Source organism: Oculina patagonica, chromosome 13 (assembly GCF_052425735.1).
Source record: "Oculina patagonica isolate OP01 chromosome 13, crgOcupat, whole genome shotgun sequence".
Lineage (NCBI taxonomy): Eukaryota > Metazoa > Cnidaria > Anthozoa > Scleractinia > Oculinidae > Oculina > Oculina patagonica.
Genome location: NC_135770.1, coordinates 29,716,786 through 29,744,640, shown reverse-complemented (window position 1 = coordinate 29,744,640; position 27,855 = coordinate 29,716,786). Strand labels below are relative to the sequence as shown.

The following is a 27,855-nucleotide window of genomic DNA, read 5'->3' as shown; positions in this document are numbered from 1 at the left end:
AGTGAACTTCTCCTTTAATTTTCGCTTTGTTCATTTGCTGTAACCTTCAAGAACCAATACTAGGATCACTATTTGCAGTGATTTGACAACACTCAAGTGTAAGCCGTCAATAGTAGACGCAGCCTGAACTGAACGAATCCCCGATTAATAAACAGAATATCAGTCATGAAAATGTATTTATTCAGTTTTTCCTATTTTTAAAATTGTACGTGTAACCAAAAGGGAAATGTGATTTTTTTCTTCATCCTGGTCCTACACATGAAGCGAGTCATTTTGCAAACGAGTTTGCATCAAGCGAACGGCAGCTGGTTTTTGACGGCAATTATTTAAACTGACATTGAAATCCTGCATCGATCTCAACATTCTCTGATGAACACTTAGGGCGCTTTCCATTCGTCAGAACTGGCCGGCCAGACCGGTGTATTCGAGAACAGAATTCCATTGTTAGTCAGATTTGTCTGACAAATCATTCAATCAGCCTAAATATTATACACTGTTATAATGGATTTGTGGGAAAAATCCGTACAAAAGGCCCATTTCACATTCAAAACCACCGGACCGGCCGGCCAGTTCTGACAAAATGGAAAGCGCCCTTAGACGTATTTCCATTGGCAGCTCACATGGGAAGGGTTCGGAAAGACAATTTCATTCTTAACCATTTTAACTACAGGGCTGTTTAGTTTGTTTAGTCCTCCATTAGAAAAGAAGAAGAAAAAACACCCTTCTTGAGAGTTCCTGGAAACCAGGGTCTGCTACAGCAAAAAAAAATTCCTAGGAGAAGTCACATAACACACAGAGCTTGTTCCTTTGTCCCGCTGATCTTTCTTTCCATCGCGCCGAACCTTCTTCCCATCCCGACTGATTTTTTTAGAAAATTCAATGTCTTCAACTGAAACGTAATCAAATCGTCTTCACACGAAGGAACCTTGTCACGATATTTATTGTCATACATTTTTCTGAACCAATATTCTAATCTATATCTTTATCATAGCCATGGTAAAGTCTCGAAAACTGTCCTCCTTTGTTTTGTAATAAATTTTCTGGTTTGTCGTATTCGACAACTTGCCCATTTTCCAGAACCAAAACTCGATCGTAATCGATGATTGTGTTCAATCGATGTGCAATTGTAATCACGGTGCAATGCTCAAATTTTGTGCGAATTTTTTCTTGAATTAACCGATCTGTTTTGTAATCGACATTTGCTGTTGCTTCATCCATAACAATGATCTTGGATTTCTTCAGTAAGGCGCGAGCCAGACACAGAAGTTGTCTTTCACCGACGCTGAAGTTTGCCCCGCATTCTTTAATCTCCTCACTCAGTTCTTGTGATAACTTTTTCACCATGGTCTTCAAACTTGCTTCTTCTAATGCATCCCAGAGTTCCTTGTCTTCGTGCTCCTCAAAAGGATCCAAGTTCATGCGCAGTGAACCGGTAAACAGAACTGGATCTTGGGAAATAACTGACATTACTCGACGAGAGCTTTGAATGTTTATATCACTGATAATAACATCATCAATTATGACATCGCCAGATGGCTGAGGCATGCGAAAGAGAGCTGAAACCAAAGACGACTTGCCAGCGCCTGTGCGACCAACAATTCCAATTTTCTCGTGAGCATCAATGGTAAAACTGACATCTTTAAGTATTTCTGGTCCACCCTGGTAGTAGACTAGACCCAGGTTCTTTACTGTCACTTGACCGTTCTCTGGCCAGGTTTCTGGAGGTTGAGATAGATTCTCGTACCCAGGTTCTTGCTCAATGTGAGTATATGTGATGACACGTTCAACTGACGTCATGTAATTTTCGACCTCTGAACACTGTCTGACGCCGTAATTTGACGTATCTAATGCAAGTTGAAGAGTGTACACAAGGGACAACGCTGTGATACCTGCAAAATAAAAAAAAATACCAAAACCTCAGCGGCATTTTCTCAGGTAAATCCAGTTACCTGAACAACTTAGGTAACCTTGTTCGCTGTTCCAACGATTAACTGAAGAGCTGCCTAAATGATCTTCAAGGTACATGTGTGTGTATCAATGAACGTTTTTGTTAAAATACGCTATTTAGCAAACTAACTAACTGTATCGTTTAAATATTAATCGATATTATGTGAATTATAATTAATAGCGTCACTGACTACGTCACTAATCCAAATTGATTTAATTACTCGCGATTGTATGGTGACTATCGGAAGGACCAATTGATTTCGAACCTCATCACTGTTGTCTAACTGATCAATCCTGATAATTTCGATAGTCATGACAATAATAAAAGGTTTGAAGCTTTGGTCGTGTTATTTCACCAATACACTAACTGAATAAATAAGTAGATAGATAAATTAATTAATTATATAGCGCCATTTCCAGAGCTCAATGGCGCTTTATAATAGCGCTTTACAATATTTAAAATTGAAAAAAAAAACATAAAATCTAATACGTTTTGTTAAGAAACGGGACTAAAAAAATAAAGAAAAAACTCTCACTTAGTTATGGATCAGACTGACATAACATTAATAAAAAGCCGCTCTAAAAAGAAGTGTTTTAACCTCTTTCGTAAATTCATTAAATGGATCTTATCCTATTAAGTAAAGCGTTCCTAAGTCTGCTTGCAGCAACTTGAAACGATCTGTCTCCATAATACTTACGATTTGATATTGTATTACAAGCAGATTTTTTGAAATGGATCTAGTTGCCGTCGGAGTACAATACTGAAGAAAATCCACTATATATTTTGGTGGCTTTGGTACGAAAGGAGTAATATTTTGTATGTAATCCGTTGTCTTATTGGAAGCCAGTGCAATCCATGAAAAACCGGTGTTGTATTTTCTGAGCTTCAAGTTTTGAAAACTAGTCCTGCTGGGCAGTTTTTTGCATACTGTAGCCTTGTAGTGGTGGGGGAGTTTGCGTGCTTCCATGACTATGAAAGTTATACCGCCTGGGATTGCAATATCCCTGGCAGAAGCCGGGCAGGTCGAAGGTAAGAAGCAAGGCGAAATGACAGTGTCTGAACCTGCAGATTGGGGATTTGGCGTAGGGCCAATAACCCTACACAGTAAAATAAAAGTCAGATTACGGGAATCATATCAGAACTAGCAAGATCCACCCACAGATGCAGGCAGGCAACATGCGGCACACCCAAGGATGATTTCCTATCTTGGAATCCCGAAACTGCAAGTATGACGGCTTATGGAGAAAGCCAAGAGGAATCCAGAAGCCCAATCACATTGTCAACTGCATCTCAGACATCACCAAAGTCAACTCTTAGAAATGGCTGCATGCAGAACATTCAGCATGTTCCAAGTGAACAAAACAGCCAATGTAGTGAATGAGGAAGTATAGACGGGACATACTTGGACTGAGTGAAATGAGATGGACTGGGTTTGGGGAATTGAAGACCGGAACAGGTGAATACATCTTGTACTCCGGATCTGAGGAAGAACACCAGAGAGGAGTAGGTCTAGTCCTGAAGAGAGAAGCAAGAACAGCACTGCTAAGATGGAACCCGGTCAGTGAAAGGGTTATGAGTGCAAGATTCAATCACGATATGTACGGCTCACAGAAATATTGATCTACGCACCAACTAATGACGCAGAAGAAGGAATGAAGGATGAATTCTACGAACAGCTGCAAAAAGAAGTGGAAACATCACCCAGGCATGACATGCTGGTCATCATGGGGGACGCCAATGCCAAAGTAGGTGAAGAAAACGAAAGATGGGAGAGAGCCAAGGGAAGGCATGAAATAGGAACGATGAATGAGAATGATGAGAGGCGAGCAGAATTATGCACACTGAACGACTTCGTCATCGGTGGAATACTGTTTAAGCACAGAGATATTCACAAGTTTATCAGCTATGTCCAGGATTGACCACATCATAGTCAATGGACGGTACATGAGGTCTCTGCTCAACACCAGAGCGATAAGAGGTGCGGATGCCAACAGCGACCATCATCTTGTATTGGCTGAAGTTGTGGAGAGCTAAGAATTGAGCGACACAATGAGACTCAGGGATCAGCAAGTCAAAAAGCAGTTCTGCATTTAAGTCCGAAACAGATTCGAAGCATTGGCCAACAATGAGGATGACAGTATAGAGCATGGCAGGTTGTAGTTGAAGAAATGTACGTATATAATGAGTGTGCAGAGGCTGTCCTCGGAGAAAGAAGAAGAATTAAGTGTGACTGGATTAGTGCCGAAACATACAGGAAAATAGATTAGAGAAGACAGATCATAGAGCAACATGGGCGAGTCAGGTCTGTGCAACTAACAGAGCAAAAGAGAGAAGAATACAGGAGAAAAAATAAAGAGGTAAAAACGAGAGCACGGGCTGATAACAGGAGAATGGCGGACAACATAGCAAAAGAAGCAAAAATTCAACTAGGGGCAACAACATCGGTGACTTCTACCGGCTGAACAAGCAGATTGTCCAGGCAAAGAGAAACATAATGACAACCATCGCGAAAAGTATAGGAAGTTGCTAATAAACAAAGAGGAAATCCTTGTAAGATGGAAGGGGCATCTTGATAAAGTGCTTAACATAGACTCTGCAAGAACTAACATGCCAAGCAACATCGGCTTTGTTGCTGCACAGAAACTACCAGAAATAACAACATCAGAAATATCGGAAGCTGAGATAGGAGGTTTCATATCAGGACTGAACAACAGGAAATACCCAGAAATGGACTCCATCAGTGCAGAAATGCTTACGTGCACGCAAGGCAACGCAAACAAGACGCTCAATAAGCTATTCAACAAGATCATGGCGGAGCAGGAGGCCCCATCAGACTGAAGAATATCGCTCATTGTGAAAGTCCCGAAGAAAGGGAATTTGACCATATGCGACAACTACCGTGGTATATCTCTCCTATCAGTGCCATCGAATATCTATCTGCTGAATTCCAATTGACAGAATATAGAAGGGTGTAGATGAGAAGCTGATTTCAGGAAAGCCTTTGATAGCGTCATCAGAGAGAAGCTATGGGCCATAATACAGGTATTCGGCATAACTGGCATGTCCATCAACATCGTTAGAGATTTGTACGATCGAAGCTCAAGCTGCATTCTTGAGGGCAAAAGAACATCAGACTGGTTTATGGTGAGAAGTGGTGAGTAGCAGAGCTGTGTCATTTCTGGTTTCATCTTTGTTATCGTGATTGATTGGGTCACGAGAAATACGCTTGATAAAAGAAGAGAGCTGTGTTGGAATCTCACCACGCAGATGATATAGCACTCTTAGCAAGGATACATAGCGACATGCAGGAAAAGACACCCTGCCTCCACGATACGGCTGAGGTTGTTGGGCTTAGCATTAACCCTAGAAAAACCAAGACCATGCGCCTGAATTGCTAGAATAGCGCTTCATCACTTTTGAAGGAAACCAGCTGGAAGACTTTGAAGCATTCCCATACCTTAGTGCAATGCTAGACAAGCACGGTGGAACGGAGGTAGACATCAAGCGAAGACTGACCCTTGCAAGAAATGCTTTCGCTACCCTAAAGCCCCTATGGAAGTCATTAAAGTACAGCTATAAAACCAAACTGAACGTTTTAAACACCAATGTTGTGGCCGTTCAATGTAGTGGCCCTGGAATAATTCAGCTTTGTAAAAGGTCTTGGGTCAGCTTTTAAACACGGGGAGTTATTTCAGGCTACACAGAGAGATAAGGTGTTACCCTACTATCAGCAGTTTTGCCAGTAGGACGAATACTACTTTAAAGGCATATACAATAAATCACGATCATTTACCTGATCCTGAGTGAGTAGCTATAGCGAGGAAAAGTACAAACGTCATGAAAATGACGCAGATCATGTCCACACGGATTGCTAACCATCTGATTGTGGAAAGAATCGCGAACCAGGACTGGTTATGACCGTCTTGAAAACTGAAGATTAATAAACACAGAAACAAATAACCAGACAAACAAGCAAAGAAGACAACAAAAGAAAATTAATTGAAAAAAATAATAGAGTAGCAGTAGCTTCCCTGCCATCCTACCCACATTTGACCCATATTTTTAGATAGATCGTACAAGTTAATTAAAGAACCTTTTATACTGTCAAAATCATACATTTACTAATTTCGAGTTCTTGCAACAATGGTATTGGATAAAAGAAATTGAAAACGGCCGCTCTAAGTTGAGCTTTGAGCCGCGTTTACACGAGCAATTTTTATGTGACAAATATATCTGATCGTGTAGATGGCCAGCAATTACTGGTCAGCAGTTCAAAGCTTAGCGCGCTGTTAATGACCTTGGACAGCAGAGATGTGGACAGAGATACGCGCGCACAGTGCCCAGTGGGTGTTTGGGAGATTGGGGACCATAAACTCACTCACTCAATCAATCCTCTTCGTGCCCTTGGGCACATAAGGCCGTAGGGGATTATAAACCGTAAAATTCCGGTTTTAAGCCCTCCCGCTTATAAGCCCCCCCCCCGGTTATAGGCCCATCTATCTGGCAACAAAAAAATACATCCGATTATAAGCCCTCCCGGATATAAGCCCCTCTCTGCCGGATGACAGTACTAAACAGGGCTAAATGTTGCTTTATTATGCGTTTTAACTTAAAAACGTATTTCGATCAACACTCCCGTGGCTCGTTTCGAAACGTTTTTTTTTATTCCGCTTACAAGCCCTTCCGGATATAAGCCCCTCCGTTTATAAGCCCACCCAAAACCCCTTACGAAGTTGTATAAGCCCAGGGCTTATAACCGGAATTTTACGGTATGCTGATGCAATATTTGCCACATTGTATGTGACGAGTCGTCTCCACGAGCAATTTTGATTTGTCACATAAAAACTTTCCATTTTATCTCATGTACATGAGCGAATAAAAATTGTCACATAAAAATTGCTCGTGTAAATGAGCCTTACTGCAAACACTTAAGCGAGTTTATCATTTATATTGACTAAGAGAGTAACTCAGTGAAGTCAAGTTAATCCTCTGCAAAGATGTATGGATAGCATCGTACAAGATTAACACGATATTTTATCGACAAAATGCTAGACCAAACCTGTACAATTCTTCCAGAAACGCATTTTCTTTCTTATATGCGCGAATAGTCACCAGTCCATCCAACGTGTCACTAAAATGAGAAAGTACTGGGCTTCGAGTTACTCCTTCCAGTCGCCTCAGATCACGTGATGTTCTTAGGTAATACCGCCCAAACCACATGAACAGGACCATGAGCGGGATAGCTGGCAGAATAATCCATGGATTCAGGATGGACGGCAGAACAACTGCTCCAATGCAATACAGAACAATCTCAACTGCTTCCAGAAATACATCCGGCATTAGTTCGTCCATAATGCCTATATCTCGCGAAAACCTGTTTAGTACTCGTCCAACTGGATTTGTGTCGAAGAACAAAACCGGTGCTTTTAACACTGCTGACATCATGGAGTTGTGTAGGTGCTGAGAGGAGTTCAACAGAGCGTTGACAAACACGACTGTTCTAGCGATAGAGAGAAGAAAGGCCCCGGCTACCATACAGCCATATATGTAAAGATCGACAGTTTGATGCTTCCGGTCATGTGATCCGCTAGTCAAATGAAGAAGCCACCAATCCGCGAATATACGCAATCCTAATTTAAACGAAATAAGAGAAGAAAACCGACACGGTGAAAATGAAACCTGGGGGCTGATGTACCATGTTTATAATAATGTACTCAATAACATTTTGCTGCAAACAAATGCAAATGCGAGCGTTTAGAAACTCTTAAGGGTAAGAAAAAATTTTTAGCCATAATTTGTCAGAAAACTTCAATTTTGTCCTTTTCAAATCGAATTTAGCGACCAATTTTAAAAACTTACAGCCAGACGTACGCTAGAGGTCATGAATGAAGTTGAAATTTGAATGTCTAAATTCTACAAGGATTGTCGCCTTTGTCGACCTTTTAGAATCTCTTTCGAGTCGGAGGAAGGACTATGAATTTGAAATATGAATGAAATGGTATCTTAGTTCATTTATGAAGAAGTCACCAAAGAAAAGGATAAATTGAACCTTCACTTTACCAGTGTTGGGTGCATTCGTGACTGCCGTAAGTGAAAGCGAGTCTTGTAAGATCAGCAGTCTTGGAGAAACATTTTTATGCTATATTCTATACCAACAAGAAGATGTGTTTTCGACTATGTCCTATAGACAATAATGCACTTTTGAGGACTAGAAAAGCAGCTGAATGCCCTCGCCTAATGGTTCGGGCATCCACTAGCAGCTTTCCTAGACATTAAGCTTGCAATATCTACAATATTTTTTATAGAATATGAAAAACCATCTTCTAGTTAGTTCCTAATGAACTTGAACTCGCGTGTAGTTCCTTGAATGTTTTACAAGCATGATGTTAAGGCTAACCTTGAACGATGAGGAAAAATATCACCAGAGCCACAGCTGAAGCTGTACGCATTCCAGCACGTATGTAATCCAAGTACAGCGTCCAGGACACAGAACCTATCGAACGATCTTCTTCAGCAGTTTCTAGCCTGGCGTATTCTGTGTCCAATATCGTCGCTGACTCTTGTTGTGCTGTTGCTCTTTCCGCAGACGTGACTCTTCCATCAATTTTTGTCTTGTCAATAGCAGCAATCTCAAACCCAGACTTGACGAGTGCTTTGAAATCGACTTTCTCTAAACTGGATCCTTCCTTCATTAACACTATGTTATCAGCATCCCTGAGGATTTCCAAATTGTGAGTGGCCACCAGCCGGGTCTTGTCACAAAGTAAACCGGTGATACAGGTTTTGAAAACGTGATATCCAACTTTTGTATCCAGGGCACTTAATGGATCATCAAAAAGATAGATATCGGCATCAGAATACAAAGCGCGTGCTAGTCCAACACGAGTGCGCTGACCACCACTCAGAACTATTCCACGTTCTCCAACTAGTGTCATGTCTGCATCTGGGAACTTTTGCAAGTCTTTCTGCAAGTCACAGGCCTGTAATATCGCATGATATCTCTGCGGATCGAAAGGCTTACCAAACAAAATGTTTTCCCGTATCGTATCGGAGAACACCCAGGGCTGCTGACCAACCCAGGAAATTTTGCCATGACACGATATCTTTCCCTTCAAGAGTGGAATTTCATGCAAGATAGCGTACAGTAGGGATGACTTGCCACAACCAACGGGACCTGTGATGAACACTAAATCGCCTTTATAAACAGATAAACTGAGAGACTTCAGTGTTGGTTTGTTGCAGTCAGAATACCAACTGCAGACAACATTTTGCAGTGAAATAAATGGATCTTCGCCAAAGTGAATGCCATTAGTGTTTGCTTTACTGGAAAGTTGGAAATTTCCATCTTTGTGATTAAAAGGAAAGTCATTTTCTCCCAGGGAAGTGCATCCCTTTTTGGTGAAAGTATCGTGTAGGTATTTGTGGATGTTGTCATTCTGGAATTCAAGTACCTCCTGAATACGATTCAAAGCTGTGGTAAAGTCGGCAAGCATGCTTCCAGGAAAAAATAATTTCCAAGACGCAGAATTCTTTAGGACAGTTGTCAGGGATAAAATCATGAACGTGTTATATGAAGTGAGTTCAGTTCCTGAGGATACCAGTGAAACCAAGGATATAAAAGCAGCAATTGATGGAGAAGTATAAAGAAGAGGTTGGAAGGTAGCCAATATTGCTGTTTTCCATCGGGTTAGTTTTAATTCTAGGCTAAAAGAAAAAATATTGCCGTGAGGCGTAGCATGATCAGATAACAGGTGCGAGGAAAGTGTATTTTTTCATTGGGAGGGAGGGCTGCAGGATTTGTTATTTTTTTGTGGACAAATTTATGGTGTAGCATATCGGATAACAGGTGCGAGGAAAGTGTATTTTTTCATTGGGAGGGAGGGCTGCAGGATTTGTTATTTTTTTGTGGACAAATTTATGGTGCTCCTTGCTGTTAAACTCATGTTTCTCAAATTACCTTACCTTAACAGGGAAGATAGAACTATGTGACCATTCCCCATCTCGATTCTCCCGTTCTTTCTTGTTCTTCATTTATTACCGTTTTGCAGCGTAATCTCATCAACACGCTGCCCTCTACCGCCCCAAATGAAAACGTACCTTCATTTAGTGCGTTAAATTTAATTTTTTCTGAGCAGAAGAATTATTTTCACGTTACTGCGCCTTTTAACAATCAACGTTTGCGTTTTTCTCCGGCTGCCTTTCATCATCTCAGCGGACCTCCCAGGAAACAAAAGTACACCTTAACGGATTCAGAGGTCACGTCTGTGTCTTATCATTGGTAGATTTCGATCCATTTAGTTTTTTTCTTTTCTTTTTTCAAAGGTTCATTGATTGTTATCGCAAATTTGATTAAAGGCAGCGGGATTCACAATTATTAACCCGAGGTGGCCTCCCCCATAAGCCTTGTGGTTTCTTGGAGGTCTAAAATGATTATAATAATAAAATATTTTCCGTTTGTCTCACGACGTAGTGTCACTTGTAATGTAGATCACGACGTTTCGACTGCACACTGCTAGTTTTCATCAGGCGATAAGGTCGACTGATCTGGTGTAACCTTATAAAGCACGCTGCTGCGCTGTGATTGGTTGGTTTTCAACAGCTGTGATTGGTGCATTTCGATCCTCGCTGTTCCGGTGTGCTGTTGTTCCCCCAGGGGTCCGCTGTCGTTCAGTTCTCCTGGTGTTGTGTTTTTTGATCGTGGGCATCCATGCTTCGGGAATTTCAATTCCACTATCCCTGTTGATATTGTTAGGGTGAAGTCTTATCTGAATTTCCTCTTTGACCCTGCGTGTGTACCAGTGTGGTTCACGATCAATAAACTTTACCTCATTCCAAAGCGGGTAGTGTCCGGTGTTGTGGGTGTGCTCTGAAACGGCGGAGGTCTGGATACGGGCGAGTCGGATGTCCCGGTCGTGTTCTTTGATCCTGTCTTGCATAGGTCTTCCAGTCTCGCCGATGTAAACTTTGCCGCACTCACAGGGAATTCTGTAAACAACGCCATCTTGCTTAGTCGGATCAACGCAGATGGCCAAGGGAGATTCGAAGAAGGAAGCAGACACCACTGCACAGAGCATAACATCCGCTCTCTCGACAGAGGCCGCAGACAGAATACTAGAACAGATCAAGATCAACACCCAACGAGTCTTTTATTCCACCAAAGACAGACAAAAGCAGAAGTTTGAAAAACTTGTGCGCGAAAAACACGCGGCTGTGTCCCTTGCTGATACACCGTATGTTGACAAAACTAACTGGGTTATTAATTTATCTTCTAGGTCCCTCAGCGACGCCGAGATAGCTCTGTTGCGAAAAGGACTGAACTTCGCCGTAACTCCTACGAACATCCCTGCCAAGGAGATTATCGCCAGTGTCGAATCAGCTGTCAGACAACTCAACACCGAGCAAGCAGACCGTGTCAGAAGAGCCGTCAACAGCATTCTTCAACAGGCAGAACCACCAGAGCCTAACATCACGAAAGAAATGCGAGACGGGCTTAAAAGCCTAAAAGAGGATGATTCCATCATGATTCTCCCAGCTGACAAAGGGCGTGCTAGCGTAGTCCTGGACACTGATACCTACCGCACTAAGATGTCTACCTTGATCGAGAACAGACCGTACCAGCTCCTGAACAAAGACCCGACAGACCGTCTGACCAGAAAGCTGTCCGAAAAGCTGCTTACCCTGAGACGAAGCGGAGATTTATCAGAGGCTGTTTATAACAAGATCAGACCTCGACACAAACAGCCACCAAGAATCTACGGTTTGCCTAAAATCCACAAGGCCGACGTACCTTTAAGACCTATTGTATCATGCCTAAACACCTTTGCGTATGATTTGTCCGCCTACCGAGCTAACATCTTGTCTCCTTTAACAGGTAACTCGGATTTCGCAGTGACCAATTCAGCCCACTTCGTATCCACCATCAGCAGTGAGACGATCCTAGACAACGAGATCATGGTGTCGTTTGACGTGGAGTCGCTGTTTACAAACGTTCCTATCGACGGCGCTGTTCAAGCCGCGCTACGGAAACTAGAGAACGATCCCAGCCTTGCCGATTGCACAACGCTAACACCTGCTCAGATCGCTGACCTCCTGATTTTCGTATTGAGATCCACATACTTCCAGTATAACGGATCAATTTACGAACAACGGGAAGGCGCAGCCATGGGAAGTCCGGTTTCCGCTGTTGTTGCTAATCTCTACATGGAGAGCTTTCAGGAGCAGGCAATAACTTCATCATCCTGCAAGCCTAAGATATGGAAACGCTACGTGGACGACACCTTCACCATTTTGGATCGCGGAAGAGTCGACAGCTTCTTACAACATCTTAACAACCAGCAGCCTTCCATCCGCTTCACCATAGAAACAGAGAATGACTGCAAAATCGCCTTCCTCGACACCACAGTTTCGAGAGAACCAGACGGCCGGCTCACCACCAGCGTATATAGGAAACCAACACACACTGATCAATACTTAGCGTATGATTCACACCACCCTCTATCAGTAAAACGCGGTATTGTTAAGTGTCTTTACGATCGTGCTAAACGCCTCGTAACTTAACCATCTGTTATATCCAAGGAGAAAAAACATCTGTCACCTGTTCTTGTTTCTAATGGTTATCCTTTTTCTTTCTTGCAGAAGATCACCAAGACCAGAAAGCCGAGCGCCAGTGCTGAGCCTACGACCGAGTTTAAATCTACTGCGGTTCTACCCTATGTCAAAGGTCTTTCTGAACAACGTAGACGCAGCCTACAACAACAAGGCGTACGCGCTGTTTTCAAGTCGGAAACTACATTAAGATCACACCTAGTACGGCCGAAAGACGCCGTTGATCCGACTAAGGAAGATGGCGTTGTTTACAGAATTCCCTGTGAGTGCGGCAAAGTTTACATCGGCGAGACTGGAAGACCTATGCAAGACAGGATCAAAGAACACGACCGGGACATCCGACTCGCCCGTATCCAGACCTCCGCCGTTTCAGAGCACACCCACAACACCGGACACTACCCGCTTTGGAATAAGGAAAAGTCTATTGATCGTGAACCACACTGGTGCACACGCAGGGTCAAAGAGGCAATTCAGATAAGACTTCACCCTAACAATATCAACAGGGATAGTGGAATTGAAATTCCCGAAGCATGGATGCCCACGATCAAAAAACACAACACCAGGAGAACTGAACGACAGCGGATCCCTGAGGGAACAACAGCACACCGGAACAGCGAGGATCGAAATGCACCAATCACAGCTGTTGAAAACCAACCAATCACAGCGCAGCAGCGTGCTTTATAAGGTTACACCAGACCAGTCGACCTTATCGCCTGATGAAGACTAGCAGTGTGCAGTCGAAACGTCGCGATCTACATCACAAGTGACACTACGTCGTGAGACAAACGGAAAATACTTTATTATTATTGTACTCTACCACGATGATTAACCACAATATTTTTTACGATCAAATGATGATGTTGATGATGATGTGTTTTGAGCTACAGAGGTTCTGTTAATGGAAGGCGCAATAATAGTTCCGCCATAAGTCATAAGCGTAAACATAGCATGTTCGACTTGTCTTTACATACCTTCGTAGTCGTTTCACTCTTTTGAAGAACGGCCACTCCCAAGCGTACATCTTAATGGTACGAATCCCAGGGATAATAGAGTTCATAATATTGACGCGCTGATCAGCCACTTTAGAGATTCGTGATCGTAGGGTCGCGCACACTTTAGCCATTCCACCGTAATACGCGGAAAGGAAGATCAAAAAAGCCACTCCCAAAAAAGGTCTCCATCCAAATAAGTAAGCCATAAGGAACGAAATGCTGATCGTTTCAAAGAGGGCTTGAATTAGCAGAAACATGCAAGAAACAGAATGTTCGAAGCGTTGTAGATCACAGGCGATGAGGTTGATGATGTATCCACTTGTGATTCTTGATAGATCCGCTTGGCTCAGACTGATAACCTACCAAGAAAATAAATAGAACGTATTAATAGAACGTGCTTGGTTGGAGAGAAAAAATGTTTTGATTGTGATTTAATTTTCACAAGGGCATCCTTAAAGAAATGTATTGAGCTTTCTAGACTTTAAATTAAGAGGTCAGTTAATTGGTGATTTTTGGGGGTATGCTGTGTGTGTCGTCCAAGGTGGCCCAAAACCGGGCTCAGTAGAGGTACTTTGTTAGTGTCCTATGTTGTGCGAAGAGCAAAAGGTCCCAAGTCAGTTCAAGTCAAGTTCCTGCATGGGATTATGTCTATCGCAGGTTTAATATCCCCAAGCATTTTTTCAAGTTTCCCTTACAGCTCACCAGTGGCCATTTATACTTCTAGATGAAGAAGGGCACTGAGAGTAAAGTGTGTCGCCGAAGAACACAAACACAATGATCCCGGCAAGCGGGTACCCGGACCGCTTAATCCAGAGTCGGCTGGGTTATAGCTATTAGGCCACTGCGCCGCCCACTGAACAACGACCTCGATCTTCATTTTTACCTTTTTGTATATGATACCAATTGTTGCTGACTTCCATCTTAGGGCCATCAAATAAGCATTATAAAATTGATGGTGCTGGGCAACAAATCGCACGAAAGAACTCAGGCAGATTCCGCCAGCGTAGATATATGCCCATGCCAGCTCTTCGTGGGCAGATTTCATCAATTCTGGTAACAGCAAACTCAAAAACACCTAGCTGGAGAACATTTCCAATGCCAACTAACAAAGTTGTACTCAAAACGAACATGTAATCAGTCCAGGGGAACATTGCAATGAGCGCTCTGAACAGTCGATGTACATTTCCACTTTTTCCGGGAACACGTCTAGCAGTTTCTTCACTCCATGTAAACTGTAGTTTTTCCGTTGACGGTGCAGTTTTGTCCTCGTCCGTTAAAGGAAATAGATCGTCAGTTTCAATAGGACGCTTGTTTCCGATGGCAAGAAGCTCTCCCACCCACCAGAATGCAAGAATGGAAAATATGTTGGTGTTTTCCTTGGGATTTTGTTTGGTTTTTGACTCTAGACGATTATACTCTGCAGCCATTGACGATTTTTATAGTTAAGGAAATCTGAAAAGAAAAGGAACTCAATAAGGATTGTAGGAAAGATAAGTCGAGAAACAATGTGATCAGCAGCTCTTTTCATATCAAACCTTGAGTGGACGCTCGTTTTTGCTTTTTCAAACTATTTTGTGCTTGAAGTGAATCGAAGTAAATGTACAATACTAGTAATGCCATTTTGTAGTGGGTCTGCCGGCTCAATCGTAAATCAATTGACTAAGACATTAATACCATGATTTGAATCCAGCAATTTACAATAATTTGCCTTTTCTTTTGCCAATTACCATAAAAATTGCCTGCCTGTTTACATTTAATACATGTCGAAAGATGGTCGCTATGTAGAGGGTCTCCATTGGGTTAACCGTTAGCCGTAAAACGGCGTAAAAATTAGCCGTCAGGTTTAAAATTGGAACATTTTAACCGTAAGCCTTAAAATGTGTTAACCGTAAAAAAATCGGTCAGTAATTTTAAATAAAACAGACTCCATCAATTCATCGTTTCAGAATGGTCCTAAGAGTTATGTTTTTCAATAATGCAAATTAATTTTTAACTTTAAAAAACAATGGAAATTAATTTTTAACTTCTGTTAACCGTAATGAAAATAAATTAACCGTAATGAAAGCCAAAGTTTTATCCGTTATCAGTAATTAAGCTACAAGTCAATAACTCTAAAGCGTACAACGCTTTACGTGATTTCCCAGCCTTGCTGTGTAAGTGAGGAATGAAACGCACCAAGTAATTAACCAATTAACTCAAGGCTTCATTGATTTCATTTTGGAAGACATTTACCCATTACTCATTACTCATTTACTCACTAAAGCGACAAACCGTGACGAGATTCTACAACGGTATGTTACACGAGACGGTTATTGTCACAACTTTGGCCAAGATAGAAAAAGAAGTACAATGCAAGCCTATCGGCAGATGAACAAAAGAAACTGGAAAACTACTGACAGAAATTAGAAAGCTACGAGAATCCTCACTCGACAACAACAAGCTTTACTTGCATGACTACGTAACTACATATGAATTTGGTAGTATTGCAAAAGCAACTTAAATTTAATTACATATTATTTCATTAACTAAGATATCTAGTAAGGTAGAAAATAACATAACAAAAACAAAATGAAAGAATTGCTAACAATAATTGTTCATTTAACTATTCGAAGTGGTGATCATTGTAACGAGATTGACTCTCAATTCAAAGCATGCCCAGATATATGAAATTAGCTTAATTCCCTCGAACTAGCTGATCGCTGCCAGGAAGCTACAAGATACACTATCGTTAGAATGCAAGTATAATGAAAAAATATAAATGCCAGTATATCAGCAATTCATCTTACTAGAACATAAACCACATTCACCTTAACCTACCTAACTTGAATGTTGGATCTTATGGTTCTCCAGCTGGGTACTACTGTATTACAGACACCATATATAGAGTTGCTCTATTCGTGACGGTTATCACTGTTATCATGGATCTACTACACTTCAGCTATCACAAGATCAAGTTTCTTTCGAGAAAACTTGTAAGCACAAAGTGTTCGTATGATTATGTTAATACGATTTCTGCATGTTTGATAAAATCAACTGTCAGTGTCGTGCGTTTTCTTATAACAAACAACAAAACTTACCATCTATATTTTACTTATTACACATTTGATGATTTCGACATTGCTGATCCTAGCAGTATGCAGGGCCCGTGTCACATATCAACTTAGTAAATGGCCCAGCTCACAACGAGTCTGTCGTAGCTTCTTGTCGCTTCAGTGGTTAAAGTGCTTAACCGGTATCTGGGAGGCCATAGGTTCGATATTCGTCGGGGATTCAGATTTTTTCTTTGTCCTACGCTCGTGACATAATGAACATTTCATCTTTTTCAACTCTTTAAGGTCGCGGGGGATACCTACAGCATGAATAAATTCATGAAGGGAAATTTTGCTTGACCTGCATCTTTGAAAACGCTTATTTCTCAGCTGTTATGGGTGCGATAAAGCTCAAATTTTACAGAGACATAAAGAAATGATGAAAGATTATGATTGTCATCTTTTATTTGGTAGATTGCACTTAACGGCGATGTTATAGCCTCGTTAGTTCCAAATTGGGAAGAACATGATTTTGTGGCAGAGTTCGCGGAACGAGTAGGAGACAGCACACTGTGATCTAGTCAAAAACTAATCAGTCAATACCTCTAGAGTGTCATAACAGAAGCACACTTATTAGTTTAAAGTTTGCCAGCAAGTTATGGTGGTTTAAATGCGCAAGTTTGACATTAATGCCTTCAACCTCTTTCTAAAAGCGCTCTTTTAGAATTCCGCTTCTGTTATGACACACTACAGTATTCATAGTTTACATATCTGCAGTGGCAGGTCATGAAGTTCTGTATCTGCGCTGTATTTTCTGCCCCAAATTTTCGGAAAAGTCCTAGCTTTGAAATTTCCGAAGGTGTCCGGACCAAAACACGATCAGTTTCCAAAGGAGGGATGTAATTATGGTAATTATTTTTCAAATCACGCGCACGCACCCATATTTTTATTCAGTCATAAATATCTCGATGTTAATCGTTCCACTTCGTGCATACGCTTTAAATAAATGCATAATGATGAGCCTAAAGCCCGGGCCAAATGTCGAACTTCAAATGAGCAAAACCTCTTGTTTTTGGTCATTTGCATTGGGTTCGACTCGTGTGAAGTTCGACGCTTGGACTGGGCCTAAGGTGTCCCCCGCGACCTTAAAATACATAGGTCTGCACGTTGTTTTCAACTGATGTTCTAAACTACGACACAATACCAAATATCTGCATATTGGACTCCGAGTTCTCGCTCGAGTAGTTTTTTCCTGTTTGCCTGCCGAAATATTCACCAGCTTTGTAGAGGTCTATGATCAGTGTAGGGTGTACAGCAGACATAGTTTGTAAACAAATCTTGATATTATTATTTGTATTTATTATCTTTTAATTTCTTGGAACATTAAAATCATTTTTTGTTAACAGCAGCCGAAGAGAAAAACATGTACTACTGACACACAGATGGCAGTGATAAAACAAGCAACCAAACTATCATTACCAATTACTAGTGACTTTTAGTATGTTCACAATAAAGACAGAAATATTTTTGCTCCAAAGCACAAAGGAGTGGATCTGTACTTTCGTCAACACGATTGCCGGCAGACAACGTTTTAGATATCTCTGATGCGCCCTGTTTTTAAACACAAGTAGTGTTCGCATTTTCCGAGCCCAAGACGAGACTAGGCTTAATTATTTTGCTCAATTCAAACTGTGGAACTCAAGTGGCTCTAACAGCGTTCACAAAGAAGCGTACAAATGTTCAAGATTCTGTCTCCAAATGACCTGTAGTAATTCCGTAATTTTGCACAGTGGATTATTTTAACATTCAGCAATTAATATTTACTATTATTTCCATATCTCGTGTTTTCTAAATGGTAATCATGTTATGATTGTCGGGACAGGCTGTCCAGGTTATTACAAGCACGTTATGTCGAACTATCACTTACCTTACGCTTGTTTCCAAACTCTTTTGCTGATGAACTTAAGACAAGACTCTTGAAATGACTGAACACCCTTTGGAAATGCCTTTCTCTAACAAATAACCAAGATGACGCTCGTTTCCTGTGCATACAATCCCGTGCACGCAACCCTTATCAAAATAGACCTCTTTAGCTACGTATGTAAATTGTCCATTTCGGATGAAGTGATGTTCTCTAGAGAATTGTTAGTTTGTCTGTTTGGAAATTATACATTCATTTAAACGTGAATGTGTTTGAATTTAAAAGAGAGAATTTTTAAAGGTAACATCACATGGTCTAAAATGCGACAACAAACGAACGAAGCTAAAGAGGTCTATTCTCTAATTAGTGACATTCAATTATTGTGAAATACTTGCCACTTAAGATCAATTTTTCCTCAGCAGCCTAGCATCTGTCAGTTAAAGATTTCTCCGTACTACTCGTAAATTCTAGCGTTTTCAGGCGATTCAATAACTCCTCTCCGGAACACAGAGTCCTTTCATACACAGGTTGTTAATTCCTTTTTTAAAAGAAATGTTTCTTCGCTTGAGTTAACTTTTCCTGTTTCCTTGGCACAACGCTGCCATCGACGTAAGCAAATTGTTTTGAAAAGCTAATGTGTTTTGTTATTATCAAGTGATCAATTTATCTAAAGTAGGCAACTTTTGTGTTTTGATAAAAAACCAGCCGCAGGCATTTGCATGAAATTTTCCGCATTCTACTCTAGCAAACAAATTTATCTTGTAGTGAACTAAAAGTACTGGCTTGGTTAAAGCTTAAGGTTAAAGTTATGTTTAAGGTTAAAGTTAAAGTTCAAGATTTTTCCGTACTACTCGTAAATTCAAACCATTAAGGGTATCTAGCGTTTTCAGGCGTTTCATCAACTCCTTTCCGGAACACGGAGTCCGCACTAACACAGGTCTTTAATTCCGTTAATTCATTCCTTTTTTAAAAGATTTTTTTTTTTGCTTGAGTAAACTTTTTCTGTTTCCTTGGCACAAAGCTGCCATCGACGTGAGCATTTTTTTTGAAAAGCTAATTGTTATTATCTATTGATCTATTTATCTAAAGTAGGCAACTTTTGTGTTTTGATAACAAACCAGCCACAGGCATTTGCATGGAATTTTCCGCATTCTACTCCACCAAACAAATCTATCTTGAACTGAACTAAAAGTGCTAGCTTGGTTAAAGTTCCATTCTTTTTTGATTGTGAGTTTATGGGACAAACCCAATGACCAAATATTATCCTCAATTCGATGCTAGTTTCCTAAGTTGATGATCAGCAAAGCATTGACAAACGTGTTATAATTATAATTCTGCATATAATGCATTGTTTTCAAGTGGCACTTTTCAGCACTCTGCAGTCCAATATCTATCCCGTTCAAACATTAGTCTAGTAACGCTTGGAAGCTGCAATATGCTTCCATAGTGCCAAAATCTTTCTGTTCTTCTCTGATTCAAGTTATTGAACGTTTCCTACAGTGATCCAGTTTTACAAATACGGTTTCAATGCGTACCTGACCATTAACTTTTCCTATTTCGCTGCAAGATAATTTATCACATTGTCGACACACTGAGAGCCTGTTTATATGGAGGAGAGTTGTCCCTGGTAGGAGGGTTACCCTCTCCAACGAGCCATCTTTTGCCGAGCGTTTAGATGAGAAAGTTGTCCCTGTTGACCGAGCCAAAACTTGGCCCTCTGCGTTCAAAAGACTGGCGAGAGTTGTTTTGAAACATCTATTATGGCTGCTTTTTCTAAAATCAGGAACGCTGAATCATCGACCACGACCATTTTTTGGACTAATTTACCGCCGACTTCGATTTCAATTTATCTGCAATTTTGTTTTTGCTGATTTTAGCGTTTGCGCATGCTCCGTATGTGTCAACTTGTCCCTGATAGGCGAGGCAAAAATAACCAAACTGTTTACATGGTGAAAAAGTTGGTTCGCTCCCCAGGGTCACCCTACCTTCAAAGCGAGTGACCCTACACCCAGGGCCACCCTATCCGGTTCGCAGCTATTTATAAAGGAACCTATGAAAAGCGCTCTCGCCCGGGGTGGCTCGGTATGGAGGGTAACCCTCCTACCAGGGACAACTCTCCTCCATATAAACAGGCCCTGAGAATACTTAACAATAAGAGGTTAAAAGCATTTTAGGATTTCATTAGGTGCCATACAAAACAAACGTTCCCGCGGTAATCCCTTCGTTAGCGTAAATTTGACATCTAAAAATAAACGCTCGTTTATTTTCAGACATTATATTTACAGTGATAAGGGGAAATGGCTACAAGATGCATGAATGCCTTTCACAATACGTGGTCGTTTGCCAAGACGTCATGTCAAAAACAAATCAAATCAAATTTATTTATACACATCGTTTGAACGTGTACGTGTGTTTAAAAGTAAAAAATCTATTAAGGATCTAATTAATTTTCTTATTAATTATCTATTAAAATATATTGAGGTTGAATGTGCAATAATGGAAAATATTTAAACTAAGTGTAACACGATTACAGAGTTTTCGTCAACTGGTACAGCGTCTAATTCTACGTTTCCTTTCATCCGTGCCCAGTCTCTGGTTCCTGTTTGTTTTATATTTCTCCAGTAACGTTTCCATGGCGACGAACACCTTATTTGGATAGTGAACGGCATCCAGGTCCAATGTACAACCAGGATACGAATCAGCCATTGGATACACGTCTATGACGTCATACCCTGCTTGACACATGGCTGACATCGCGAAAGCGCTAAACAGGAGAACCCGCTAAAGAAAAAAAAAACTGGCATTTAATGAATTTTAAAGATCGATATTGACTTCAATCATTTTGTCGACCTGGGCCCAGTTGATCAAAGGGTGGATGAGGCTATCCACCGGATAAATGGATAAGTCTTAATTAAACATACTACGCTATCCGGCACCAGATAGTGATTTATCCGGTGAATAGCGCTATCCACCCTTTGAACAACCGGGCCCTGCGCTCTAACCATAGCACCATCTTTCTGCCTTGTAGAATTTTTTGGAAGCGGAAAGCAACGAGTGGCTCACGTGATCCACATTAGCCCCAACAACTGGCTCACGTGACTCCTATCAGCGTCAGGAACTGGTAACTAGTGGCCCATGTGATCCGCATTACCTTAGGAACTAGTAACCAGTTACTCCCGTGACCCACATCTGGCTGAGGACGCTTTCAGTAAATCATCATGCGTAGAATTCACCAAAAAAGCCAGATTATACAAGACTCAAAACACTAAAAACACCAAAAAGCTATCACATATTTAATAACTAATGCGTTGCTTTCGTGAAACGCTTGTTAGATTTTAAACAGTCCCTCAATTTTTTCGCTGAAATCGTAGGACTGTTACTTTTGATCGTAGAGTCACAACTTGAAATGATTTGGCGATTAGAGTAGACAAAACTACAGTCCTCTTCGTTAAATTATCCAAGTCGGCGACTCCACGATCGACGTGACGACGAGGTCAGGGAAAAGAGAATTGTTAGAGGAACTGTTTAGAGTCTAAGCAATAACAAAAGTAAACAAACTTCAAATGCAGGGCTGATCAAACAGCTAGGGACTGATGTTATAAATTTATTTTGGCCCAATATTTCGCAACTTGATATATATTATGTTTGTCAGTTGTATGCTATCTCTATCTTCTACCGTTATTTGTTTTGTTTTCTTATTATCAGCCTATCACGTACCGGTTTTTCATCTTAGTTTATTGCGGGCTCCAATCCTAATTTGCACGCCATATCTCGATTTTGGAGCAAAATTGTTCTGCCAAAGTCGATCGATAAATCCTCGTAAACCAATCAGAATCCATTTCAACTCCAACAAGAATATTTTAGAAGATGGCCGCCGCGTTCGCCAGTGGCTCGATATTCAAAACCAAAGTTTCGCATTATTGGAGTGTTAACGTACATTTAGAAGATTAAAAATGGAAGAAACAGTTTTAATTCTCGCTACGATGTCAAAAGAAGAGCAGCAAGCGATGAAAACTTGTTTCGACGAACCGAAGTCTTCATTTGAGATTCGATGCGAATCATCAGTGGAAGCGAACTATAACAGGTTTTAAAAGCCTGTGAAGATGGTTTTTGAGGAGGAGGATGATCCAAAAGGTTTTTCCAAGTGTCAGAGAAAGTAATTTGGACGGTTAGCTCGAAATTCGAAGCGAAAAATTAAGGTAAATAATCTTTTATTTTGCTTCGCATGTGTTTGGGTCTGTTCGCGATATGAGCACATGTTCTTCAAAATGCGAATAAATACTTTTCGGATCGCCGTTTTTATATGTTAAGAAACTCGCCTATACCATAAATAATGTGTCTTTCGTCGTGTTTGGGAATGTAAAGATGTGCAGATGTGAGTAGCGACACGTGCACAATGTAACATGAGCTCTGACCAGCCGTTGCCATTGTAACTGAAATGAGATCCTTCTGTTTACGTAAGAAAAATCGTAGTTCAGTGCAGTTTTGGCTGTGTTTTGTCTGTCGTGTTTTTGCCAGGACCGATGTTTCTTAGAACGAGGAAAAATATTGCTTTAATAGACCTCAAAATTTGCAGTGTAGGGCGTTTTTGCACTATTTCAGTTTTGGCTAAATTTTTGACTTATTTTTTACTATAAGACGTTTTCGACGTTTTCATGAAGATTATATTTTTTTCCTAGAAAGCATATTTTGTACCCTTTTAAATGAGTTCTTGGAGACTTCATTACTGTAAATACCTTTGGAGTTATTAAATAGAAAATGCAACATGGTCAATTTTGTATATTTTTGTTGTGACAAGAATGAGTTAGTGGCGAATCAAGAAACTTTATATACCTGATTTAAGAAACGTTGGCCCCTGAAAAGCACAAACCATGAACGATAAGACTGAATGGGATTCTGGGTAGACAGCATTGGTAAGCTTAGTAATGTTCAATTTATTTATAATCAAGGCATTTTTTTTCGTTGAGAGCTTTGAAAGCATGATTTATGAAACCTGTCTTATTATTATGTTCATTCTGTCACAGAAGACGATTACTTTTTCCGATTTCCCAGTAAACATTTGGGTCGCATCGTTTATCGATTACGCTTTTCAGGGGCAACGTGTCTTCAATCAGGTGTATACGCTAATACCGCAGTGTAACGTATAATGACAACAAACCTTGAGCCTGTTACGCAGTACTGGAAATCATCTTCAACAGATGTATGCAGATTTTTTTTTAAGAAAACTACTCAACGCGATGGCCAACCAATTTCAATACTCAACAAAAGTGGTCCCGCTTGCATAGTTACAAAGTGTCGCGCCGAGAGGCGAAAAATCTGAGAACCTACAGAGAGCTTTCTTATGGGATGTTTACCTGTATGATGTACGTACCTGCGTCGTTAAGAATCTAGAATTCGTTATGTGAGGGAACCTGCCTTTATGCTTGCATATGGCAGTTGTTGATTTCCAAATAATCTTCGCTTTATACTTTCGAACCCTTTGTCCTTGTGAATTTACCTCAGTCCCCTTTAAGATTTTTATCACATCTGCAATAACTTTCTGGTAGGTTGTAAAATTAACACTGACTGGATAGTGAAGTCCAAGGTTTAAAAGCAGTACACTGTCCTTCTGCTGCATTTCTGGCCTATTAAGAACGCTGCGAAGGGCGTCTAGGACGTTTACAGCATTGAAATCTAGATCATCATTCTGTTTTCTGCTCAGCTCCGCGTTCGTTATGGGATACAGCCAGTTATAACTGTTCTTGCAGTTTACGTAGAGCTTTTTACACAAGGCACGGGAGTTAAGTGAACCAGATAGACGAACGCCTAATGAGTCGCCGTAGACCCACAGAGTACCGGAAGCGTTGTAGTTTGATGGCAATGACCAGTTGTAGAGCTCTATAGCCAGGCAAACATAAAACGGATAAGATAAAGACAAGATATTAAACTGGCAAAGAACAAGTTGAGTTTGACCGTGTTTTTTTACTCTAATTTTTTAAGCCAAATGTACATATTATCTTTAGAATTACAGATATTTTTTTTAAATTTCAGTACGTCAAATTTATTTCATTTTCTTTTAAGTACCGTGTTAAACACTAGGGACACTGTTTTATCACATTAGCAAACACTTTAATTCCCTTTAGAATACTGCCCTGGGTGCCGTGTTTTCAACTCTCTTCTCGGTGTTTTGAAATGAAATAACACACACTCTTTAGTGTTTTGTTTCGAGTAAAAAACTAAAATCTATTTCAAATTTATAAATCAAATTTAATGCAGGTGATTTTGAATAAGCTATAGCGATTTTCTAGTCCAAAAACCGTTTTAAGCAGATTTTTTCTGCGAGAAATATCGAGCTCAGCGCTCAAGCAATCGGCGCAAGTCTTGGGAAGAAAATCTATTTTGTTTTGACCAATCAGAATTCAGCAATTTTGCCTTTCTGTTATAAAGATATGAACTAACCATCCATATATGGCCGCCATTTGTCATTTGTCCATCGACCAAATCCATCCCATAAGTGGTTGCAGCTGTAAGCACAAGAGTCCAATTTATCTGGCAAAAATTAAAGAAACGAAACAATTAGATTCAGATTAAAGGGTCCTAGTCAGCCTCCGCCATTTTCTCTGTCATCTAAATTCGGACATTTCGCATGTTGAATAGAAATCCTCGTCCATCCTTGAACGTTTGCTTTACTGAGGTCTTAAACTGCCACAAATGCTCTTTAAAATTATCGGTGCTTATTTTTGACTAGTTATCCTTTATCATTCTTTTGTTTGTTTGGAGTGAAAATTATCAATTGAACTTTAAGGATCCTAGTCAGCCTCCGCCATTTTCGATGCCATCGAAATTATGAACTGTATGGTTAAGCGTAATCTTATTGCACTTGAAGTCTGTTTAATCACTTTTGGCAGTTTCATATAGATCTCTTTCCTTTAGACACGCTCCGCGAAAAATATAATACTGAAATTCTCGTATGTAAACAAACACAAAGGCGTGGACGACTAGGGTCCTTTAAATATCTAATACCCATAGGTTTAACTATCAAGAAAATCCTCTCTTATTTCGCTGCTTTGCTTTCAGTACGTGCTCAAAACTCCCTATACGAGTCACAAAGTCAAGGGAGAAAGCTAGCTGTTTAATTATGACTAGCTTTTTGGCTGCATTGTGCAAAACTAGAAAAACAATACCAGAAAAATCGAAAGTAGCAAGGTCTGTAAGGGAAAAAAAACACAGGTAGACCGACGATTGATTTCCCTCAGTGCGGTAAATTGCATTCCCGACCATGCAGGCGAGGTTTACAAATTGTATATCGTGTCACATTTAAATAACTATGGTATACATTATAACTTTGTAACCACCATTTGGCTAAGAGACTACAGTTAATCGTTAAAATCAGTGCAAGCGACAGCAAAGGAATAGAGCAGTTTTCAATTGAGTGTCGTAAAACCAAAACTAAAGTAATCACTCTAGCCAATCACAAAGAACACAGACAATCCAGTAAACCAATCAAAACTCGAAGCAAATACTTGTAGCCGGCACGAAGCGCGGGAAAACGTGCGCGAGCGAGTCACGATTGGTTTTGGTTTTACTTCTGATTGGTAAGAAAGTGCCGCGAGAGTTTTAAACCAATTACTAAGCGTCGTAATGCAAAACCAATGCAAACGTGAATTACTTTCGACACTCAAGTTAAACCACTCTAATCTGCTAGCAAATAAGTAAATAATCATACACGCACTGTGCCTGGGCATCTTGTAGATATGTACACAGCGAAGTAAACATGCCTTAATTGTTTTCCGATCCGTACATCAGTACGTTATTTTAATAATCGAAAGCAAGCTTTTTAGATAACAACTGTGAGGATTTACCTATAAAAGACATATTAGTTTTTGCTTTTGTTACGTTTATTTTTAAAGGTTCCCCATTCTTAAAGGGTTGTATCAAGTAGTCGTCTAATGCGCCTAGAAGTCCATCTTTCTGAAACTTTCCCTGAGCGTTGCCTTTAATGAACCAGTCACGTGGCGGGTCTCTGAAGCCATCACAAAGACTATAATCAAGGTAAATCATCAGCTGATAGACACCAGGCTCCGTGATGAGAAATAAAGCTTCGTAAGTTCCGTTATTGTGATCAAAAACAATGGCCGCAACGCTTGATGGGCCACGTACGTAAACCCTCCACGTGTCTCCACCAATCACCTTTGTTCGATTATCTGAGGTTTTTGATTGGATGAAAATCTTGCTAAACTCCCCCGCTGGCCTGATGTCTTTAAATATGACGTCACTTGTATTTGCGTTGCTTCTATTGAGTTTTCCCCAGCCATTTTTCACTTGGCCCCAGGCCATTTTATCATGACACGGTCTCATTATTCCTTGCCAGTCTACGCGTGCGCAGCGCTGACGTAACCACTCGCGACGGAAATCTTCTAATCTATTAATTTCGTCTGTTTGAAGTATATAAGGAAATGACAAATCATTTCTCAAGTTCCACAAGTAATTACTGAAAAGAAGCAAAGTTAACGCGCACAAGAGAAGATAAAAGAGAGTTCGCTTCAAAACAGTGCGAGTACGTCCCGTAGCCATAACAGTTTGTGGCTGTCATCCGTAGTTACCTGAAAGAATGGGAACTGCATAAAACATGATTTCTTTATACAATATTTTTTAAAATACTTACAATACAATTACCAACAGAACACAGTATACACTACTTACAATACTATGCCTTACTTACTGTAAGGAGGTGGAAATGATTATTTGGTTTAATTTTATTTATTCGCTTCGCTGTAAAAAACATAGAAAATACAATGTAGAAATTATTGTTTTCGTTTGTTAGCTGTGAAATCATAACTGTAGATAATGTAAATGTAAATCCAACCTGCACAAAGCTATAATCCACCGGTAAGTTTTTGAAAGTAATTAATTTTTCAGAGCTAGGATTAGCTTTAGCCAATGAAGACCAATGGATCTTATGAACGTTTGTTTATGTTTTTTTAAAAAAAAAAAAGGAAAATTGCACTGTAAAATATTCTCGCTATTGTCTCACTACATCAACTGAGTGCCGAATAGTTAGTCTCTACACTACTTACACTACTAAGAAATACAAGAACAAGAAGTCGAAAGAAGGGGCAGAGAACAGGAGGAGGAAAATAAACAGTTATTACAACTAGAGACTGAACTATGTACCCTTTAAGCCCCAATATCTACATACAAATTCTCGTGTTTAATCGCCATACATTTTCTAATAGAATTATTTGGGAGAATTTGTCAAAAGATCAAAGCAATTTCCCTTTGGTGATCATTTTATTGATTCTCATAACCTTTTCTCTTAATGAACTATTGATATTATGAGGAGAAATTTGATCTTGTTCACTCTTGGGCCTTGAAAGGTCA

The 27,855-nt window shown here is 40.3% G+C and overlaps 4 protein-coding genes across 5 annotated transcripts in view; 1 reads left to right on the top strand and 3 right to left on the bottom strand.

The window, feature by feature from the left end:
- The window catches only part of LOC144637277 (ATP-binding cassette sub-family C member 4-like), a 46,238-nt gene extending 31,136 nt beyond the window's left edge, over positions 1-15,102 (bottom strand). Inside the window, exon 1 of the mRNA XM_078496410.1 lies at positions 14,429-15,102. Within this exon, the coding sequence (XP_078352536.1) occupies positions 14,429-14,590 (162 nt within the window). The 5' untranslated portion in view covers positions 14,591-15,102. The remainder of the gene's footprint in view (positions 1-14,428) is intronic.
- LOC144635554 (ATP-binding cassette sub-family C member 4-like) lies at positions 970-14,204 on the bottom strand. Its single transcript, XM_078494649.1, has 5 exons — positions 13,525-14,204; positions 8,346-9,652; positions 7,008-7,578; positions 5,742-5,878; positions 970-1,889 (listed from the first exon to the last, which is right to left on the bottom strand). Exons 1-5 carry the CDS (start codon positions 13,800-13,802, stop codon positions 970-972), a joined length of 3,213 nt encoding a protein of 1,070 aa, XP_078350775.1. The 5' UTR covers positions 13,803-14,204.
- Positions 10,973-13,000, top strand: LOC144637282 (uncharacterized). Its single transcript, XM_078496414.1, has one exon. The coding sequence runs from the start codon at positions 10,973-10,975 to the stop codon at positions 12,503-12,505; it is 1,533 nt and encodes a 510-aa protein (XP_078352540.1). The 3' UTR covers positions 12,506-13,000.
- A 5,636-nt stretch (positions 15,103-20,738) lies between the features above and the next one.
- On the bottom strand, positions 20,739-27,095 carry LOC144635674 (uncharacterized). Of its 2 annotated transcripts, XR_013567389.1 has the most exons (5): positions 26,337-27,095; positions 24,934-25,023; positions 23,867-24,372; positions 21,498-21,760; positions 21,142-21,276 (listed from the first exon to the last, which is right to left on the bottom strand). XR_013567389.1 is itself a non-coding variant. In XM_078494758.1 (4 exons), exons 1-4 carry the CDS (start codon positions 27,046-27,048, stop codon positions 21,037-21,039), a joined length of 1,548 nt encoding a protein of 515 aa, XP_078350884.1. In that variant the 5' UTR covers positions 27,049-27,095; the 3' UTR covers positions 20,739-21,036. The 2 variants fall into 2 exon arrangements, 1 of the variants encoding a protein (XP_078350884.1); XM_078494758.1 differs by lacking the exon at positions 21,498-21,760 and having other exon boundaries at positions 20,739-21,276.
- Positions 27,096-27,855: the final 760 nt, after the last annotated feature.